The sequence below is a fragment of the Podarcis liolepis genome (genome assembly GCF_965112155.1).
Source record: "Podarcis liolepis genome assembly, chromosome: 15".
NCBI classification, from domain to species: Eukaryota; Metazoa; Chordata; class Lepidosauria; order Squamata; family Lacertidae; genus Podarcis; species Podarcis liolepis.
In genome coordinates, this window is record NC_139566.1 from 13,378,231 (window position 1) to 13,400,936 (window position 22,706).

The 22,706-nt window shown below is 46.9% G+C and overlaps 1 protein-coding gene across 2 annotated transcripts in view; it reads right to left on the reverse strand.

Moving 5' to 3' along the window:
• Positions 1 to 22,496, reverse strand: part of DNAJC4 (DnaJ heat shock protein family (Hsp40) member C4) — a 39,448-nt gene extending 16,952 nt beyond the window's left edge. Inside the window, exons 1-3 of one of the 2 annotated variants that reach the window (XM_083477740.1) lie at positions 22,358 to 22,496; positions 11,680 to 11,821; positions 8,682 to 8,781 (exon numbers count right to left, since the gene is read on the reverse strand). In XM_083477740.1, coding sequence (XP_083333866.1) covers positions 8,682 to 8,781; positions 11,680 to 11,821; positions 22,358 to 22,481 — 366 coding nt within the window. In that variant the 5' untranslated portion in view covers positions 22,482 to 22,496. The remainder of the gene's footprint in view (positions 1 to 8,681; positions 8,782 to 11,679; positions 11,822 to 22,357) is intronic. The other variant, XM_083477741.1, reaches the window with a different exon arrangement.
• Between the last annotated feature and the right edge of the window lie 210 nt (positions 22,497 to 22,706).

A 22,706-nucleotide genomic window follows, 5' to 3' on the forward strand; every position in this document is an offset into this window, starting at 1 on the left:
CCTTACCATAGCATGTTTGGTAGAAATGTATTGCAAAATTCAGAGAAGGTGGGCTCTCGACGGATGGCTGTGTTTTGGTTCGTGAATTGTTTTGGGAACTGTGAACTTGGTAGGTTCGTCTGGACTGTGAAATGAACCAATTTTCTCCCCCTTCCCGCCCCCGTTCCCTAGCCATGATGCCCGGCAGTTAAATAGATGTTCAGAATGTTAAAGAGTTACGGATAGCCTGCCGGTCCCTCACCCAGCCCCGCCGTCAATCCTCCCCAGCTAAAAAGGAAGCGCAAAGCTCAATGTCCTTGCAAAAGAAAAACGCTTGCTATGCTGGGCAAACCAATAAATCCTCCCTAATGGTTAATTAAGAGATTTGACGCAGGAAAACAAGCGAGCTGGAGGGGGAGGCAATTGTTTTAAAGCAGCAGGTCAAATGCACACAGGCAAACCTTATTCTCCACTGGTTTAAAATACCAGGGTAGGAAGAGAGGGACAGAGGGCGATGTGGGGGGGGGGCAGGGGCAGGAATGTGCCAAGCAAAGGAAGATTCCCAGCTGTGACCTGCCTTTTCTGGAAGAGCCTGGCTGGGACAAGGTTGTGGGTTCCCAAAATGTGTCCCCACTCCCAGCGCCTCCAGCCTTTTGAACCCCTGTGCAAGCCCTTCCTCTGCCAAGCCGCCATTGGGCAGCTGCTTTGGGTTAAGTTCCCTCCAAACTGGTTTTGTGTGGGTAGGTGCGTTCTGCAACACGCCACTGATAGCGTAACAGTGCATTAGTAGTGGGTTGATAGAGGGCTGCCTGCAGATCATTCTGCTTTATGAGTAGTTCATAGAATCCTAGAGTTGGAAGGGATCCCAATGGGCATCCAGTCCAACCCCTGCAACGCAGGAATTACAGGTAAAAAATCCCCGACAGATGGCCAACCAATTTCTCTTCAAAAACCTCTTATGAAGGAGAGCCCACCACCTTCCCACATAGTCCATTCCACTGCTGAACAGCTCTTACCGTAAGAAAGTGATTCCTATGTTTAGTCAGAATCTCCTTTCTCGTAATATGAATCCAGTGGTTTGGGTTGTACCTTCTGGAGCAGCAGAAAACAAGCTTGCTCCGCCTTCCATGGGACAGCCCTTTAGATGGTTGAAGATGGCTCTCATATCAAGCATTCTGTGATGCTTGATAATAATAATATTTTATTATTATTTATTGTGGGAAGCTGAATGTGCATTAATTAAATGCACGCATGTTGCAAGTTACAAGTAGTAGTAATAACAATAGTAACAACAACAACAACAATAATAAATGTGTGCAAAAATACATTAGGGAACATTTGCAACAATATGCGTATTAGGGAACATTGCATATTGAGGGGGGGAAATGTGTACATTAGAAGAAATGCATACTGAAACACTGGTGAATTTTCATGAGGATTAAAAAACGAATGTATGTATGTATGTATATTTGCAAACAGATGTGGAAATGTGAAAAACTGAAATTAAGAGTGGAAAAATAAGAAACTGAAAGGGAGCGGCTTGTTGATCCCTCCCTGCAACCAAGGGTGGCTGATTTTGTCCTCGTGTGCACTTGGGACGCTCCTCTTTGGCCCCAGGCACAGGTCTCCTCTCTATTTACCTTGAAAGAGGTAGCTTTCGGGAATGGCGCTAGACAGCAAACACTGGCCACTGGGCTGCTGCTTACAGGAAGAACTGTGTGAAGTGAGGTGGGGGAGAGGGGATGTGCGTACAGCAGGGCTGACTTTACCTCCTTCAGCCAAAGGGGGTGGTGAGCTACCAACTAGGCCTGGTGGGGGGGTGGTTGTTCTCTTCTGATGCCCAGGCATTGCCAAATCCCTCCTGCCCAATTAAGAGCTTCGGTCTTGAGAAACCCTCCTTCGTTTCCACTGCAACCCAAGCCAACCAAACATTGCCATTTCTACCTCAGTGGTCCGCTAGCGAACTTGAAGGTATGCAAGACCCATCTCTCCGCTCGACCCCTGGCAGACAGATTACGATAACACTCTGCAAGGCTGGGGTGGTGGAGGAGACATTTATATTGCATAGATGGGGCAAGGATGGGGAGGGGGAAGATGTTAACCAATCGCAGGCGGGCGGATTCCAAAGCCTTAGAGGCATCTTGCCCCTTTGCACCGAGCCAGCTCCAAAACTTTTGCAAGAGTGCCTGGAACGCCCCCGAATTGTACAATGTTTGGTCTGCCTTGATCCTTTCCCCCAGTATGATCTCCCCTCTCTCCTGCAGGCCTGGCTCACTCTCCTCTAGCAGGAGAGGGCTGCATGAGGGTGGAAGAGAGAAGGTAGGAGTGGAGATGGCAAAAGGGACAGAATGTGCCCCTAGAGGACCACCTCATGTTAAAAATCTACTTGGGTGGGGGGATGAGGCAAGGCACAGACGAAAGAAAAGAAAGGGAAAGAGCCCCAGTTAAAGATTGATGGGAAATGCTACTAGCTACGTGGGGCCTTTTGACATCACCACTGCTGCTCTCACTCCAGCCTGTTTTAATCACCGCCCAGGTTAGAGAAACAAGCAAACGTGCTCCACATTGGCCCAGACCTAGAGGCCCTTCCGTCCGGCCAAAAGAGATAAAAAGATTCCCAATGCTAAGATTCCTGGGCAGCTCTCCAAGGCAGCGGAGGCCAGAGGCGGGTGAAAGAGGGAGCCAGCCAAAGCGGCCACAACTGGGAGCGACGGTTTCGCCACGGAACAAGGGCAGGGGTTTCCCCAGAAGGGATTCTGGAAGAGGGAGATTGTACAGTGGAGCAGCAGGGGGACATTCACGTGCATGGCTTAAATCGGCCTTGCATTTGACAACTTGCCCCTGGTAGCCACGGGCGACCGGAAATCCCACACAGGCGAATGACTGAGCCGACGGAGAAGGGATGGATCCGTTCCATCAGTGGAGGGAGGTTTGCTTGTTATGCTTTTACAGGAGGGAAAAACTGATCATCCACTTCTGCCATCTCAGGTCTCTGCTGCCTTATGCTACGTGTGTAAAATCAGGTCTTGGTAAGAGAATGCAGGAAGATATGTGAAGTTATTTGTCCCACGTGTTCAGTATTGTTTCCTCTGCATGGCAGCAGCTCTTAAAGAGTCTTACACAGAGCAGACTCCTTTCTGTCACCTGCCATCTCAGGGGTGGGGAACCGTTTTCAATTGGGGGGGCCGCACTCCCTTCTGGACAGCTGTCTGAGGGCCACATGCCAGAGGCAAAAGTGAGTGGACCATCAAAGGTATATTCTACCTTTGTACTGTAAGCTACTTTCCGCACACACACTATATTTTTTTTAATGCATTTGTACATGATATACCACCCTCTGCACAAGTCACAGGGCAGTTTATAACTGAAGCATGCAGATAAAAATCTGAAAGAATAATGCGACCCTTTAAAAACACAAACAACAACAAATCAAGGAAAGCCAGTTAATCTGTCCTCCACTGAGACAAGCAAGAGGCATTATCAGAGTTCAAGTTACACATTCCAGCCAGGGAAAATCACTCAGGGTGCAAAGCAGGGCCAGCGAAGGATTGCGGCCAGCAGAAGGTTCCAAGGGCCATACAAAGAGGCCCAAAGGGCCGCATTCATCCAGGCAAAAACGTTAGTCACAATCAGTGGCGTTTCCACTGAGCTGCAGTTCAGTTTCTGTCAAATGCTCACTGTCTGTAGCTATGTAACTCTTTAAGTAACATATATTCATTTCAATGTAAAGGAAGCATCAAAACAATGTAAAAAAAACAATAACTCATCAATAGTGCAGTGTTTGCGGACTTAGAAGCAACAATGATGTGGAAAAATGCCAATCAAATTCATTTGACTGGTTTTCATTCCCAACCACAAACAAACATGCAAACCCCTGCAATTCCCACTTCCTTTTCCATTGGAACTCTGTGGTATTATTATTTATTACTATCTGGTATTACTATTTATTTGTTGCATTTATACCCCACCTTTTTCTCCAAGGGGCTCAAGGCAGGGTAAATGTTTCTCTTCCTCCTCCTCCTCCCCCTTGAATCCCCACAGCAAACCCGTGAGGTGGCTTAGGCTGAGAGGTAGTGACAGGTCCAAGTTCACCCAGTGAGCTTCAGGGCCGAGTGGGGATTTGAACCCTGGTTTCCCAGGTCTTAGTCCATCCCTGTGTGAGGATTTGATGCCTGTTTTTATGAAATGCAGTATGGGGACAAACGGGGACAAAATATGCAAGAGGAGGACTGACCACAGGCCACAGGCTCGGCCAACAAATAAAGCAGTTTTCCCTCCACCCCACCTTACACCTCTGAATAAATTGCCTCCACTTCTGATTTGTCACACCCTCCACCCCAATCATCCGGACGGGAGTTGGATCGAATGTTCTCTTCCTCACTGGTGCAAGGGCTTGGTCTCAAAATAGCTCCTCACTCTCCCATCCCTGATGCAGCTACTAACTGGGGACATTGAGCCCAACCAGAAGCAAAGGCCAAACAGTCGCTTCCCCCCCGCCCCCTGCCCCCCCCCCCGAGAGGTCCAAGTACCACTTGGAAGCGATCAGTTAAATAGCCAGGGTGGGGAGGGAACAGATGCAAAGCTGCTTTCTGAGCAGTGGGGGGGAAAGGATGGCGGCAGGTCTGGAAGATGTCACTTTTTGCAGGGGCAGAGGGACAAAAAACAGCTGCGCACAGATGGCGAGAGAGGCTATAAAACACTTGGCACAGGGCTACCTCTGCTGAAAGTGATATAGTGGGTTGTTGTTGTTTTGTAATGGCTAAAGAATAAAAACAAAACGGGACACACAGCAAGAGCTGCTACTGCACAGCTGGGAATCCCACCCCACACAAATTCCACGCAGAGGGAGCCCAGATTTGCAGCTCTGAAATTCTAGCAGTCAAAAGCACAAGTGACCTGCTTGCACAATGTAATCCATTTTGCAACTGCCGGGGGCCCCTCCAGACTGCTGGGGTTTGGATGGTGGGCATACTCTGCAACATGGCACTGATGCAATAACAGTGGTGGGCTTATATCGGACTGTCCAAACATCGTTCCATTGTGTTAGTGGATCGGTGATACTTTCTCAACTTTACAGAGTTCTTGTGGCATTCTTACTCTATAGTACGATGAAAGCAGGGCAGAAACTAATAAACCCCGGAATATTTGTGACATAAAAAGTTATAGGATTTCAGAAAGAAGCCATGGGACATTCGTTGGTTAGAAATGAAGCAGTCTGTCTACCCCGAGACATTTGCAAGAACAAACAGTGCCGAAAGCAGAATTGTGTATAACCACCCTGGTACCATTGTGAGAACTAATAACGCACAATAAAAGGGACATCTACTGTAACTCACTATAATAATCTCAATAATAAAAAGGGACATCTGAAGGGGCCTTGGATGTTTTCAAATTTCCTAGTGTTTGGGGCTGGAAGGCAAAGGACGGGAGATCTGGCCCACAGCAGTGAAAGATGGGAGAATTATGTGGTCTACAGAATCTTATTTCCAGTCCCACTTTTGCTACTCTAGAAAGCCCTGGAAAAAGGCATGGCTTCCAAACAACATCCTTTGCAGTCGTAAAGCCTAGAAACTATTTTCTTTTTCTTTAAAATGAAGGCTGAGATTTTCAGGATTCCACACAATTAAATCCAATGCTTGCATACTGTGCGACTGTGCAAATTTGAAGTGCACAATACCTGGAAACTTGCATAAGGTTTCTGCAAAGACAGACGGTAGTACTGCCTTAACGAACTTAGGTCTGAGCAGAGCAGGTTTAACACATTTTGCCCCAGAAATCCAGCAGTCTTGACCTTGGGGGGGGGGGGGACGACCTTATTGCTGGAGACGCAACTATCCCGAGTTCATCCACGCTGGAAGTTAAAAGCAACAAGCAGAGGGATTACTAACTGCTCTGTGGAAGATTTTGCAACCACATCAAAAGGGTCTGAATGCCTCCTCTGGCACTGAGGGGGGTCTGCTTCCTCCTTAGTGGCGCCTGGCCAAGCCGAGAGAAATATCCACTGGAGCTACTCTAACCGTGGGCCCCTCCAGACTGGTGTCTTATTGAGGGTGTGTTCTGCAGCATATTTTTGACACAATACTTGAGCATTAGTGGCAGATTTATTCTTGTTTCATTATGCTTCCCTGATGTTCCCACGTGTCAGCAGTGGGTGTCAACTCACATCTGTGAAGTTAACACTTTGTTCGAAGAATCAAGAAAACTCAGGAGGCCAGGCCTAGTGAGCACAGCAACTCGTCCTGTTAGATCTTGCCCCACCGAGGCAGTTGAGGGGACTGAAGGTCCCTGCGTTCCCACACTTCTCTAAGTCTCCTCCTTCTCTGAGTCCTTCCTAAGCAATCTGAGACTTCGCTGCCTTGCTTGCCTTTGCTCTGCCCTTTTCATACCTCTTCTGGTTCTGAAACACCAGGGGGAAGGGGAGCTGGTCACAGCAGGAGGGGCAGACCCTCTGATTTTTCATCTCTGCCTCTTGGCCCCTCTCCTCTCCAGCCTCTGCTTCTGCCTCTGATTCTGGGCTGCTCTCTGCCACAGACTCTCCCTGCTCATTAAACCCTGTTACCTCTACAGCTTCCAACACCTCCTCTTCCCAGTCTGCTCCCTTCTCCCTCTGACCACCCATCCTCATCCCACCATCAATCTCCTGGCTCTGAGTCTTCTTCCCTTGGGGGTTCCCCAGCTGGTGCCTCCCACCACTCCTCTGCATGCATCGTCATCCAGTAATGACACCACATTACTGCCGTCTAGAAGGGCTGTAGCACCACAAAAGCAGGATAAAAAAGGAACCAGAACATTTGTGTATAAAAAGTTTCATCAGGATGTTACAGAATATGCACTGATTGGGAATGAAGCAGTGTAACCAGCCCAAAGCCTTTGCAGGTACAAACCATGGTAAGCGGGAACACGTGTGACCGCCATAATAGCATCGTGAGCACAAATTGTCATGAATGCACAACGAAACAGACATCTGGAGAGGCGCTGCCCCACAGCAGGAGGTGCAAATAGGTTCTCCAGCTTGCAAATGTGTCCATGGGCTCCTGAAAGGGTGGGTTACCCTACGATGCTTCCTGCAAGGCCAACTAACCACGCACACTGGCAGTGCACCAGAGGGAAGGGGCTATTGCTGAGTGGTAGGGCATCAGCCATGCCATGCAGAAGGTCCCAGGTTCAATCCTGAGCATCTCCAAATAGGTTTGAGAGACACTCCCTGTCCGAAAACCTGGGAGAGCCACTGCCAGTCAGCGCAGACAATACTGAGCTCAATTGACCAATGAGGTGACTCAGTATAAGGCAGCCTCCTACCTTCTGCCCAGGGATGCTCTGCCAGCATGATGCTACAGTGCAAGAATCATTTTGGCTTGACACATTCAAAAGCAGAGTCAGTCACTGCAAATATGCCTGTTCTTTGCAGTATGGTGAGTGCCATTTGAGGTCTTAAGCCACCTTAAGTGGCTCCCTAGGCTATCTATATGGTAGAGACAGCTCTGGAGTACCTTTGGGCTGAGAGCACAGGAGACTGTTTGGTTTTAAAAAGCCAGGTTGTCTCTTTCTAAAGCAGAAGAGGAATTCAAAGGAGCAACTTACTACAAAAACAAACACTGTGCTGGTTTTCCTTCGGGAAGTGGATCCAGGGCTCTTTCAGCTCAACACTGCCCTCTTCAGGGAAGAAGGGAGAGGAGAAGATCCAGGACACACCTGACCTTATGCAAAGGATGTTTTAGGTAGCTTTAGAGATGCCTTTAATGACAGCCATGGGTGTAAGAAAATTTTGATTCAGTTCACATTCAAAGGCCAACCTATCAAATCTGCATTCAAAATAATGGGCAAAGCAAAACACAGCCCTCCTCCGAAATTTGTGCTTCTTTGAATTTTGCAATGCAGCTCTTCGGCCAAGTAATGCATACAAAAAAAATTGCACAGAGTGTGCATTAAATACAAACATTAGTAAAAATAGCATGTAAAGAATGCATTATGTTAGAGGAAATTGGTTTGCAAAAATGTATGGATTAGGCAAAAGTGCATATAAAAATACATACATGCTGATGCATTTTTATGCAAACTGATGTGGAAATGTGGGGGACAGAATTTAAGATGGGGAAATGAGAAACTGAAAGTGACAGATCATTCCATCCCAAGTTACAGCACACACAAAGCTTACTTGCCCTTCTCCCATCCAACGTAATCCACAGTGGTCACTTCCCAACAGCCTATTTCATCCTATTTTTTCCACACAAAGTTTGTGGGAAGGTTAAATGATGTCGGCTATTTACTGTGCATATGTTTTGAGGAAGGGTTAGCCCACACCTTCTGGCACATCTTCCCATCCACTTCTGAAGGACTGACTGTTGTCTGTGCTGGCTGAGGGTGACGAGAGCCGGAGTCCAAGAACATCTGGGTGGCCAAAATCTTTGGGCTAGTGGGTAGCCTCTCATAGCATCCTTATGGAGAGGTTCAGCCAGCCTTGTGTACATAGCATACAATGAAAGCACATGGCTTCCCCCAAAGAACCCTGGGATCTGTAGGTTGTTAAGGATGCTGGGAACTGTAGCTCTCTGGGGGTGAGCTATAGTTCCCAGGATTCTTTGGAGGGCAGGGGATGTGCTTTAAATGTAGGATGTGTATGCTCAACAAGTCGGCTTCAGGGGGTGCTGTTTCCTCCTGCAAATGTATATCCCTCTGTCCCTCCCACCCATTATATAACACACCTTCTTTGACTTGCTGAAGAAGGCCTGCTTGATCTCCTCCAGGGTGGCATCCTGCTTGATCCCCAGCAGGTCATAGTAGCTGCTGTTCCTGGCTGGTGACCTACGAGGAGGAGGAATTGGTTACGCTGACATCATCGCCCATGTCTCCTCCCCACCCAGAAATCTCTCAATGTTGACATTTGTTTATTTATCACATTCATGTACTTCCTTTCCTCCAAGCTCAAGGTGGCATACATAGTTCTCCTCTTTCCCTTTTCATCCTCACAACAACCCTGTGAGGTAGGTTAGGCTGAGAGACAGTGACTGGCCAAGTGGGGACTTGGATCCTAGTCTCCCAGGTCTTAGTCCCACAGCTACACCACATTGGCTCTGACATGCGCCACCAAGCACTAGTGTGGCCATTTTAAGTAAGTCTTTACCATTCCTAGAAAGAAAGTTAGGAGAGGATTGGAGCACCTGCTTATCTCTCATTGGAAACAGAATGTATGATCAGTTGCTGTATCAGAAAAAAAATAACAAAGAGATTACATGCATCAAATGATACGAATGATGCAAACGATTTTGTTGACATACGCCATCCTTTAATAAAACATTTTGCTGATAATCCTGAAGAATGGCAACTACCAAAATCACAGAATGGATTTTGGCAAACTTAACCAGATTGATGAGTTCGGGGTGGGGTGGGGTGGGGATTGTGGTTTTGTATTACTTCCTTTCTTTTTTGTCATTGTTATGTATTGGAAATAAATAGAACAATATTTTAATAAAAGAAAGTAAGTTATGAGGCTAAATGTGCTGGTAACTTTTAAGTGATTCTGTGAAATGAAAGGGAATGTGGCTACCTTGGATACTTTTTCTGGTACCTAGGAATGCTTCTTGTTGCTGATGGACAGCAACATCATCGGTGTATGTGTGAGAGAGAAAGAGAGAAAGAGAGAAAGAGAGAAAGAGAGAAAGAGAGAAAGAGAGAGATGCTATTGTGTTGTGTCAGTGGCGCTCTCTTAAAATCTGAAATCTGGTCCAAAAAGGTTGACAACTCCTGGTCCACACATGCTCACACTCCCTTTCCTGTTTTCCATCCAAGCAAGCAAAAGGCATTTTCAGAGTTCAAGGGCACATTTCATCCCAGGCAAGAAACACTCAAGAAAGTTGCCAGGTTTGGGGGTGGCTTGGAACGGGGTGGCGGTGGCCTAGGGCAGGCTTCATCAACCTCGGCCCTCCAGATGTTTTTGGCCTACAACTCCCATGATCCCTAGCTAGCAGGACCAGTGGTCAGGGATGATGGGAATTGTAGTCTCAAAAACATCTGGAGGGCCGAGGTTGAGGAAGCAGAGAGTCTTGGGGGCCAGAGAGGCTTTGAGGTGTGCGTTTGACTTCCAAGCATGAGGTTCCTGATCTACATAGAATAGCAACAGCTCTCCAGTGTTACAGAGAGGAGTTTTTCTTCTACCTGGAGATGGGAGGATTGAACCTGGGAGACTTCTGCATGCAGAGCAGACACTCTCCCACTGAGCTGTGGTTTTGACTAAACAACAACACCGGACGTTAGTCTAGAGGATGCTCAGAAAAGCAAACAGTCTGAGGGTGGCACTGGGAGCTGACATACAGGGCTCTTTCCCTCCTTCCCCCGGGTACGCAAAATTCAAGAATCACTGTGAAGAGTTCTCGGTAAACGATATGCAAGAAATAAGTCTCCCCCCTCCACACACACACATGCATACAGAGAGAGAGGGAATAAAAGAACAGGCGGTTCATTACAAACTCAAGAGGACAAGACTGAAAAGAATATGCATAACATCCACCAGCTGTGTATATAATATCCTCCGTAATCCACCAACCAAAATACTCTGTTATCAGTAAGGACCAGAATGGGGGCAGCTTGCCAATGGAAGGGGATGCAATTCTCCCACTTCCTTTCTCCTGTGATTCCTTTTTTTGTTTAGGGAATAAATCTTGATAATTCAACCAGAGTAAATAGTTAAAGGAAAGGAGAGAGAGAATTAAACAGGTGCAGGCCTGCAAAATGGGTGGGCTGTTACGCTTCGTGGCTCCTTGCCACTGGAGACAAAAGAAGAACAAGGGAGATTTCATACGCTGGGCAAATGCAATGGGGTGATCCCCTGAGTGCAGCGTGGGGGAGCCTGTGGGCACCCTCATCTGAATCCAGAGTACTCCAGAGATCAGTAGAAGGGACCTGGAAGTACAGAAGATATATTTGGGGTGGGCAAGAGCTGCCTTGTATCATTGCTCTGCCCTGCTCAGTTCTGTGTCCTCACTGGCAGTAGTTCTCCAGGATTTCAGACAGAGGACATTTCCAGCCCCACAGAGAGATGCCAGGGATCGAACCCGGGACCTTCTGCATACAAAGCAGTTGCTCTACCACTGAGCTATGGCCCTTCCCCTCTCTTACCAGCCTTATGGTATTTATCCCAGGTGCAGTCACTCCAGAGGCCTTATTCCGCCTGCCTGGTATTGCAAACACTCCTAAGCCCTTTTCTGTGACTGGCAGGGGCTCTGAGGACTGAGAACACACACAAGTCCTGGATAGCACACCAGGCTTAAGTCCCAGCCTAAGGCCACGAGGTCCTGGGTTCATGTCCCCAACATCCTGTCATGACCCTGGGACTGGTTCCCCTTTCTTCAGGTGAGGAGACTGAGGACTCTATGGAGCCAGAAGGGGAAATGGAAGAGAAACATCTTTGGCAAAAGCCAAGAGACACTAGATTCAGACTTAGGCTGCATAGACACCACACATTCAAATCACACAGCTTCCTGGGAACTGCATCTTGTTAAGGGTGCTGGGAATTGTAGTTCTGGGAGGGGGTGAACCACGGTTGCCAGGATTCTTTGTGGGAGGAAGTTATGTGCTTTCAGTGTATGGTGGGCACACTATTGCCAATGAATCATCAGAAGTCTGCTCTCATAGTGTTTGTTGCGAGCTTTGTTCAAGGCCCTGCATTGTAATACATCCCAAATGAGCCAGCAGGAGAGCACTCACCGGCTGCAGAACGCGGTAGAAAACACCCGGTGCCTGGCACTTTGGCACAGCCAGCAGCAACGGCACATGGAAAAGGGAACGGCTAAGGTCATATTCAGACCTCCCGAAGAGCGCCACACCCTGGTCCTGGGAAGATGCCAACCTAGGAAAGAGAGAGAAAGGGAAGGCCTCTGGGATTTGAACAGTTGATGGGTGGTGTGTCTGTGTGGTGCTTTAAGGTCTTAAAAGCATTTCACAGGCATAAATTGACTCAGTAATCCGTACAATAGTCTTGTAAGCTAGGCCAGCATAATGAACATCCCCCATGCTGCACTTGGGAGAGTGAAACCCAAATTTAAAAGTGGCTCAGGTAAGGTGACCTTGAGAGCCTTGCTGCCAAGCCAAGATTATTTTATTTAAAAGATGTGCATCAGGAAGCACTGGCAAAGTCCCCTGAAAGGATTTTTCCTTGAGATGGCAGGTTTGAAAACAAGTTGATCCTCTCAAACTGTCCCATTCAGTCCTGAAACATCTAGAGGGCACCATGTCACCAACTGGCACCTCTCTGGTGAATGCCTTGTGTATTTTGTACTTGGGACCCCAATGGGGGGGGGGATTCTTTAAAAACTTGGAAACAGCATAAGGGCTGTTGTGCTAGGATTGCCCAGGCCCTTGACCTTGCCATGCTGGGTTTGTGAGGGTCTTCAAAGTCAGGATAGGCAGGGACAGGAGGATGCAGGTCAACGACTGATTTAAGCCTCACCCACCCCAACTGGAAGAACCAGCAGGCTAGGAGCCTCTGGTCATATTTCCACGATCTGCTGAACTCTGGCCAGGAACTCACAGGTGGTTGTGCTTGGCTTCTTTCAGTTGTGGCAGCCCTTCCTTCTCCCATACAGCTGCACTGGCTTCCAATTCATTTCCAAGGACAATCTAAGGTGCTCCTATTAGCATTTAAGCCCTTGAAAACCTTAGGCCCCAACTATCTGAAAGGTCACCACCCTTGGAAGTTCGGTGGGGATGGGGAGAGGGCCTTCTCTGTGGCAGCCCCTAAGCTGTGGAATTCCCGCCTCACAGAGGTGCGTCCTGCACCTTTCTTTATATAGCTTTTATCGTATCCTGAAGACACATCGTTTAACCCTGGCCTTGGCCTTTGACACCATATGGTGTCAAAGGCCAAGGCCAGGGTAAAGCGATGTGTCTTCAGGTGTGTGTGTGTGTGTGTGTGTGTGTGTGTGTGTGTGTGTTAGGACCCACTTACCCTATTCTTGGGATTGTAATTTGACTTGAACTATTTTTAATACTGTATTTTTTAAACTGCTGCAACCCAGTATGGGATCTTACACTAAAGCACAGGTAAGAAAACATGTAAGTAAATTATTATGATTGCATTATCCGTCAGCTGCTTCAGATGTCTATTTATGCCTGGACTTTCTCTGACCCATAAGATTGGATCATGCTTATAAATATTGTTTTCCTGATTTTTAAGGTGCACCTTTATTGTTGCTGTTATTTATAAGACTTGTTACCTGGAGATCTCCGAGTACTTAAGAATACATTTAAAACATCAATGCATTATACCATAAAAACAGAACAAGACAACCCCATAACAGCCGTAGGAAGCATTGGGAGATAGCATCATCGTAGTTCATCTTAGGACACACTTGTATTATTTTTATGCTGTATTTTTTGTATACCACTTAGAGAATTTTAATTATTAAGTAGTTTAGGACTGCTTTTAAATTAACTAAAACACACATATCAGATGCCTCCGTTGAGTAGGAAAGTGGACTAGATCATCCCCAGATTTCACCCACCCCAAAAATGCTATTGATTGTTCATTTCTGCACAGTGCTGGCACAAGACTCCATGTTTGAATTCTCTCCCAGAGAAGTGGGAGGAATCCTTATTTCCTTGCTTCTAGAAAAATAGTACATCAGGCAGAAGAGCTATACTGGCTGAACCCTTGACCTTTTAACATGTCAAATTTGGCCCGTTGCCTGACAGCTGCCTCTGGTGTTCCCAGTGTTAATCCAGAGCCAAACGATTATCAGAACCCACAGCAAAACTTTGGAAAACATGTCCCCCTCCAGACGTCCTTTTTATTCTGTATTTAATCATAGAATCATCAAACTGTAGATTTGGAAGGGACCACAAGCGTAATCTAGTTCAACCTAATCTAGTTCAGGAATCTTTTGCCCATCGTGGGGCTTGTGATTGTTACTGGGACAATTCTACACAATCCCCATTCCATAATTGTTTGTGCCTGGAAAAGGTTTTGTGGTGGACGGACCGCTATGTTTCCAAACAGTGTGTGCCTTGTAACTTCCTGCTAAAATTCTGCAACTTTTTGTGCCGCAAATGCTCTTGTGTTTGGCTGGCTGGTTTGTCCCCCTTTCGTTGCTCTGTGGCGCAAGAGTGCCCCCCTCTGGACAGCAATAATGCGGTAAACATTGGAAAAGCATTGCAGAGCAGCTAATAGAATGGAATTATGTGTGGACAGTCCAGTATAAATCCAGCACCAATGCACTATTATTGTGTCAATGGCACGTTCCAGAATAGACTATCACACACACACACAACCCCACCAATCTGGAGGGGCCCCATGGCTGTTATCTCCCGCTGACCTTGAAGCGGCCAGGGGACACCGGTCCCTTCCTGGCTTCAGTCAGGCACTCCTTTAATCAGGAGCCAAAAATTATAAAGATGAAGTTCTCCATCTGCATCCCTGTCACTCGGCTGAGTTGTTGCTATAGCAACCACCCTGCGACACCCCCCCTTTCTCTGTCACGTCCCATCGCCGCAAAACCATCAACGTGCCTCCCTTTGCCCTTTCTCAGCAACAACAAAATAATCATTATGATTTCTCGCTGTCTCCTCCGGGTCCAGGCCCCACTGACGGCTAGCTTGCTCCTGAGCTGATGGGGATGAGGAAATCAGCAAGCCCCCCCCCCCCCGCAAAATTCATGCCTGGCCAGCCGCCAGCTCCCACCCTGACAGCTGAAGTGCTGAAGCAAACATTAACCAAGCAGAGGAAAACCATCTCAGTGGGAGGCAGGCCTGTTAAAAGGGGGGAGCGGGTTTGCGACCTTACGGATACGCTGTCATTTTCCTGCCGTTTTTTACAGATAAAAGACGGATTTGCCACCTGTTTGGCTTCCCAAAGCGCCTTACACTGGCTCAAATCCTCTCTCTGCAACCTCTCCCCACCGCTCATGGGATAACAGTCTTGCAAAGTTAAAAATATAACACGACAGACATAGGAAGCTGCCTTGAACTGAGCGTCACACACCATTGGTCCATCTAGCCCAGTACTGTCTTCGCTGACTGGCGGCAGCTCTCCAGGGTTTCAGGCAAGGGGTCTCTACTAGCCCCACCTGCAGATGCGGGGAATTGCATGGGACACCCTGCATGCAAAGCAGACACTCCGCTCCTGAGCTCTGCCCCTTCCCACACCCACCGGAGATGCTGGGACGCCTGGGATTCAAGAGAAGACAATTTTAGAGAAAACGTCTGCTTGCAGGAATCCTATTTCCCCCAAATATTGTCACCCCCTCTAACTTCGGCATCTCTTGGTTTCTCAATGCAGGAAGAAGAGGGGAGGGAAAGGGGAGTTGTGGGAGGGATACATGCAAAGGTAAAAAGAGAACACTTTTTAAACAAACACCTTGGAAGGCGGTGGATTCTCCCTCACGGGAGGTTTTTAAACAGAGGTTGGGTGACCACCTGTCAGGGATTCTTTAGCTGTGATTCCTGCGTCGCAGGGGGCTGGATCAAAAGTCCCTTGGGGGTCCCCCCTTCCAGCTCTACAGTCTTGTGGTTCCTTGCATCTCCTTGACTGAGCAAACTGCCCTGAGAGAAAGGGCACCAACTGACTGCCTGGGTGACTAGCAGTGTATTTTTAGCAAACTGTTTTGCTGGCCCGAGTCAGAGACCCGTCAGCTGGGCCCCCACCACATAAGGCTATACTCATTTCAAATCAATTCAGTGGACCCAGCACATTGCAATTCTTCCTCTGTTTACAGTGGTAATGTCTCGGAAGTCAAACGTTTCGGTTTTCAAACTCCAAAAACCCAAAAGTAAATGCTTCCGTTTTCGAACACGGCTTGGAAGTCCAACGACTTCCGCTGAGTGTATATGCTATTTTTTTCAATTTTCTCTATTAAATTTGCAGACCGCCTTTTGCGCCGCTGTTTTCAAATGTTTTGGAACTCGAACAGTCTTCCGGAACAGATTACATTCGAAAACTGAGGTACCACTGTATTTATTTCCATTTCAGAGGTAGGCCAGGTACTTCTACACACACACACACACACACACACACACAGAGAGAGAGAGAGAGAGAGAGAGTTTCCACCACCATCTCTTCCTTTCTGCCAACTCAGCAGTATTAAGTGTTTATTTCTCCTTGTTTCAGAGTTTGCAGAAACACCATCTGGCTCATTACAGTATGGAGCACATGGAAATAAATTCTACACCATTAATCAGGACAAAACAAACAAACAATCAGATAGAAAGAGGCCAAGCCAAGCTTCCCAAAAGGGCAGTTGTAGGTGCTTTGTAGGCACCAGCAGCTAACACTTGGGGACGGGCTGTGGATCAGTGGGAGAGCATCTGCTTTGAATGCAGAAGGTGCCAGGTTCAATCCCTGGCTTCTCCAGAAAGGGCTGGGACAGTTTACCAGCAGGTTACTCACATACAGAACCTTATTCCAAAACATAACTTAATAGCACTTTCTTCTAGCAGTACATGTTCATAAAATGGAATACTGATCGAGGAACAGCAATCTTTTCCCATCAGGGAATGATATGAGCCAGCTGGCCTTCCATTAACATGACTGTATGGTCTGGTAGATCCAGGAGAGCTCAATTTAGTCCCTTTGGATGAAACCCCATGTCCTTCAAGCAGAGGGCACAGCCCAATCAGATTTAGATCAGGGACAGTGAAACCTGACCCATTTGTCAGAGCAACCAGGGCTTCTGTCTCAAAGCAGGTAGAAAGGCAATGGAGCAAGGAGACTAAGGATTAAGTCCCTGCTCTCTTAGGTCCCCTCCCAGGCATCCTTTTTATTGTGCCCTCATGATGATTTGCACTCGTGGTAATGGTTATACCCAACCCCTCTTTCAATACTGTTTCATGGAAGCATAGAATTGTAGAGTTGGAAGGGATTCCAAAGGTCATCTGGTCCAATTCCCTGCAATGCAGGAATCTGAACTAAAGCATCCATAACAGACAGCCATCCAAACTCTGCTTAAAAACCTCCGAGGAAGGAGAGTCCACAACCTACCGAGGGAGACTGTCAAACAACTCTTACTGTCAGAAAGCTCTTCCTGATCTTTAGTCAGAATCTCCTTTCTTGTAACTTGAAGCTATTGGTTCGAGTCCTTCCCTCTGGAGCAGGGGAAAACAAGCTTGCTCCATCTTCCATGTGACAGCCCTTAAGGTATTTGAAAATGGCTATAATATCTCCTCTTTTGACGATTTGTGGCAAACCACAGTTTGCTATTTTGTTCAAGCAAGGTAAACAATGGTTTGGGCAAACCATAGTTCTGCAAACCACAACACTGAGGTCACAACTGTGGCTCTGTGGCTGACGTAAGCCACAATTTGCAAAGCTCACTTTGCACCTCCATTCATGAAGTGCTAAGGTGTGCGTGTGTGATGTTCACATCACTGCTGACTTGTTTTTCTAGTCGGATTGAAGCTGGTTTGAGAAAACAATGCATCAAACAGCAGTATTTGTCAAGAAACTACAGGATCAGCATGGATGGTGGCTAATGTTGTGCAGATTAGGGTTGAAAAGCTAGCAATAGGGGTGAACCGGATGCAGAACAAGCAGCAACATGAACACACTCTCAAGTTTGCATATTAGAAAAAGCAAAAAGGTTTGGCAAGAACTTGCTCATCACGTCCCCGAGGAGAAATTTCAACTGTAACGGCACAGTGTCTGCGACTCCCAGTCCCTGCAGCAACTTTCACCATACTAATCAAAGCAAATGCTAATTAGAACAGCTCATGCACACCGAGGCTTAGGCTGCAACTCACTTTTAAAACCTCACTGCTCCTTTCAGCCAGTGGAGCAAATGGGAGCCAATCCAGCTTTATTGCTAGTATCATTTCTGCCCCCCCCCCCCTTTTTAAATTAACGTTCTTTTTTTTTTTACAAGTAAACAAAGCAGCCAGGACCCACAGGCCATTTGTTTTCACAGTAATCCGGTCGCTTACCAGCAAGCACTACCTATTAAACTAGGCCAGGTTAGTTGCACCCCAGGGAGAACTTCAAGAAGAAGAACAGACTGGAGGAATTTAGGACCGAAGAAGTTCAAGCAACAATTGCTTAAAAGAAAACAGAAATAAAGGCACAGGGTGCAGGGGTGAAGGAAAGGAATATTTTGAAGCGTCTGACAGCTGCTTAAAATGCGCAGGCTTGGAGCCCCCTGCGGGGTATTACGGTTGCACACAAAACAACCTTGAAGCTGTCGGTTGCATGCTGTGCTTAAACCCCCACAGGAAATACCGAAGGCACAGAGTGTTGCTCCAGTCCAATGTAGCCTATTCAAGGGGAAGGGGGTCTTGGGTTAACCCAGGGGAGCACACTGTAACCTGGCAGACAAGTTTGAGCTAACAGCTAAGCCACAAGAATTTTACCAGCTGAATTTAAACCTTGAGAGGCTATCACTGGCCTGGCAATCGTGCACAAACACAGGAAGTCAGTCCATCTGCCTCAATATTGTCTACACCAAGAATGAGAAATCTGGGACCCCCCAGATGTTCACAGAATCATAGAACTCTACAGTTGGAAGGGATCCCAAGGGTCATCAAGTCCAGCCGCTAAAGCATACATGACAGATGGCCACCCAAGGAGCTTCCACTATCCCTGGCCATTGGCGACACTGGCTGGAGTTGGAGTCCGATAAACACTTGGAGGGCCTCACAGGTCCCTCAATCCACTGATGGGATGGAAGCAGCTCTCCAGAGTCTGAGAGAACAGTCTTTCCTGGGCCTACCTATACATGGCTTGACTACTGAGCTAAGGCCGTTCCCTAAACGATGGTCTGCTCTGTTGAATGAGCAAGGTCAAAAAGCCAAGCTCCTAATATTTAGACCTGGCTTGGCCAATCTCATACTGTCTCCTGCTGCCTTCATGGCACTAATGCTGTGCTGACACAATGCAACCTTTCCTAATCTGGGGATCTCTAGATGTTGCTGAACTCCATCAGCATGGCCAGTAGTTAAGGATGAATGAAGTTGAGGCCCAGCCATATCTGGAGGGCCACGGGTACCCCACCACTCTGCTAGATGGACTTCTGATGTCCTGATGCCACATAACAGCCACTGGCCCTCAGAGGACAAGCTCTACCTCCAACCTTTATTGGCTGAGCAGCTTTGGTGTTACGGACTATCTATGGACATTCCAACTTCTCAAGCAGAGTTCTCAGTGCAGCTCCAGCCAGCATGGCCAGTGGTCAGGGATGATGGGAACTGCAGTCCTGCAACATCGAGAGGGCCACAGGTTAGGGAAGGCTGACCCAATGGCTTTGGTGCCCAAAAAGGACTCTTACCTCACACTGTCTCACACTGTCTTAAGTAACCTATAAGAGAGCTGGGGTTAACAAGTCACACAAGAGTACCTTCTTTTTCAGTGGGGACAACTGGAATCCTAGTGGACTGTGGTATTTTAAATTAAAGGAGAATAGCCAGAATGTTTTACATAGTAGGATTTGTGCAACTGGAAGAAAAGTTAAATGGGGTGGCCGCAGAACTGTGCCTGCAGATGCTTATCAATATGAATTGTTTTACACAGACGTAACTCGATGAACGTAGTAAGTAAAATAAGGATTATCTTCAAACACAATTTTAAAAAGCCATAAAACTTCAAGAATGTCTTTGGTTTTTCTTTATGGTCTGTCTCACATGTCAAAGTCCCTGACAAACTCCACTTGACCTAACATTCATTTCCATGCTGTTTTAAGCCCAAATTTAGCCTTCATCAGGCAATGGGGCGGTGGGGGAACTATACTCCCAAATGGAGCTGGGGGTGGGGAGCAAGGCGAGATGAACTCCTGGCATTCCTTAAGCGCAGCAACAAAACAAACAGCAATTAGGTCACTAAAACAGGTTTAACTCTCTGACTTCTTACACGCCTTTTTTTGCTTCCTCATCCCACAAGGATTGCTATAAAGTTGAAAGGTATCTGCTAATCTGTGCTATAGAGAGGGTGGAGGAGAGTTTTGGATATCATCTTTTCCCTTCAGCTAATGCTCACACTCACCCCTACATAGCCAGGCCACTCCTTTCAAAACAAAGACAGTAAACTTTTGTAAAATAAAATAAAATATTTTTTAAAATTCCCCAAAACAACCAAATCTATTATTTCTTTCAGGTATTTATTTACCACATGAGAAAATTTCTAAGCAGTGATGGGCAAGGTTGTAAGACACATCAGACCATTACCTGAAGTTAAGCAAGGCTGAGTCTGATCAGCATCTGAATTGGTGGCCACCACATGGGCGCTGTTTTAAGCTCCATGATAAAATATATTCACATATTCACACACACACACACACACCGCAAAAAAAGCCCAAGCCTCTGCTGCAGAACGTGGTAACTAAGGGCTGGCAATCTTTGGGGCACTTCTGGACGACTTGTTTATTGAGCATTGGTCCCAATTTGTTTCAGGGGAAGTCTTCAGGGGAAGACGCTGCACCAAGCACGCAAGCGATCCCACATTTTCCAATGGATTTCCACCCCCCTTTCCTGTTTTCAGGAAGTCTGGGTTTTGAAAGTAATCAGGCTTACTGCGCAAGACATCCAACTGTGCAACTACAATGTGAGTGAATCCCACCCCAAAACAGCAATGGTCTGGAAGCACCCATGGAAATCTTGTGCTCTTGCACACTTCCTGTGACTTTTTTTTTTTTAAGTGCACACACAGAGGTACAGAAATATCATTCCAGGAATGCGAAAACAGAGTGGAGGACAGGGGTGGGAGTGGTAGCAATTGAGGGGTGGGGCCTGAATTGCAGGGAGCTGGACCACACAACCTTTGGAGCCCCTTCCAACTCACCAATTCTATGAACACACAACATGGGGAAATTGTATCACTGGTGTGGACCAGAAACAGTGGTATAGCTATGAAAAGAAGACTTAAACCATGCATTGTGTGAAGCCTGGTAGGCCAATTATTCATTTATTAATGTATATCCTGCTTATATGCCAAAAATGACTTCTAAGTAGTTTAGAATTAATCAAGAACGCAGCAGGGTGCTGGGGAGGCACTCAGCAATTTGTCTGCAAGATAGTGCCTTATACAGAAGCATTGTAACAGCATAATCCTAACCACATTGTGTTTGGGAAAGGGCTGTAGCTTGGTGATAAGAGCATCTGCTTTGCATGCAGAAGGTCCCAGATTCAAAACCCCGGCATCTCCTGGGGAAGTCTCCCTGCCTGAAACTAGGAGAGCTTCTGCCAGTCGGTGCGCAGACAACACTGAGATGGACCAAAGCTTGTGTTCCTATGTCTGCTCAGAAGTAAGTCCTAGTGAATTTAATGGGACTTACTCCCACGTAAGAGAAGTTAAGACTGCAGTCAAAGTTAGCTGCATTTATCCCCCACAGCACTGAAACTACTGAGACAAATTACTAAAAACATAAATCCAACTGATGTTCATCTAACTTAGCATGGATTGTGCCCACTATGTCATGGTAAAGGTAAAGGGACCCCTGACCATTAGGTCCAGTCGTGGCCGACTCTGTGGTTGCGGCACTAATCTCGCTTTATTGGCCAAGAGAGCCGGCGTACAGCTTCCGGGTCATGTGGCCAGCATGACTAAGCCGCTTCTGGCAAACCAGAGCAGCACACAGAAATGCCATTTACCTTCCCACTGGAGCAGTACCTATTTATCTACTTGCACTTTGATGTGCTTTCAAACTGCTAGGTTGGCAGGAGAAGGGACCGAGCAACGGAAGGTCACCCCGTTGCGGGGATTTGAACTGCCGACCTTCTGATCGGCAAGTCCTAAGCTTTGTGGTTTAACCCACAGTACTTTTTATTATTATTACATTTTCTGTTTTAAGATTTAAAATACTCATTTTACATCCTTACGTTATCAGTGACTTCCCTTCTTCTCTTTCCATGGTTCATTTTACATATCATGAATCCCTGCCTATTTCACAGAAACTATACCGATCAGTATTCCATTACTGCATCCATCAAAACTTATTTACACTGTTGAATTTATCTTAATGCTGCCAGCGTTTTCAGCTGTACACAATTATTTCCCATATATTCAATAAACGTTACCATTATAGTTATGTATAACACAAATCTGTAATATTGGTATTTATAGACTGGCTATTTGCACGAAAATCATTAACATCCCAAATATGATCACCCCATAATTAATCGGGTGGGGGTGCCCAAAATCAGAAGGGCGGAACCATACAAATGCTGGCAGATTTTTCCCGGGGTAGGAAACGGGAGGGCACTAACGTCAAAACCAACAGATAATGAAGAAGGCAGATACTGTTGCAAGCAGCGGGGTTTGAAGGACCAATAGTTTTGAACAGTGTGGAAACGGAAGGCGCGCTGCTATTAAACGAGCAGTTAAATCAATATCGGCCACCCAAGGCCGAAGGGGGAGGGAAGGATAACGCAAGGAGGAAAGGGGGAGTGGTAATGGAGGGGACACGGCGGTTACCATAGAAACTCACAGTCAGCCCTCGGGTCGCCACCGCCATTTTGATGCCGCCGCCGCCTCTTCCAACTCGCCGGCTGCATTTGGGCCCGCCCCTTTCGAAAACGGAGGAGGGGTGGAGCGACATCCGGGCACTTCCCAATCACCTTGGGCTAACCTAGTTAGGAGTCAGATTGATTTTTAATCTAAAACCGTTGGGTAACATTAAAAGCAAATCCCATTGAATGCAATGGGGCTTACACACAGGTGCAATCGCAGCCGCAATATAAACTGATAGCATTTGTATACTGTAGTTCCTTTTCCTGGAATATATAAATATGAAAATACATAAATTTGCCCAGTGGTTGCGTTA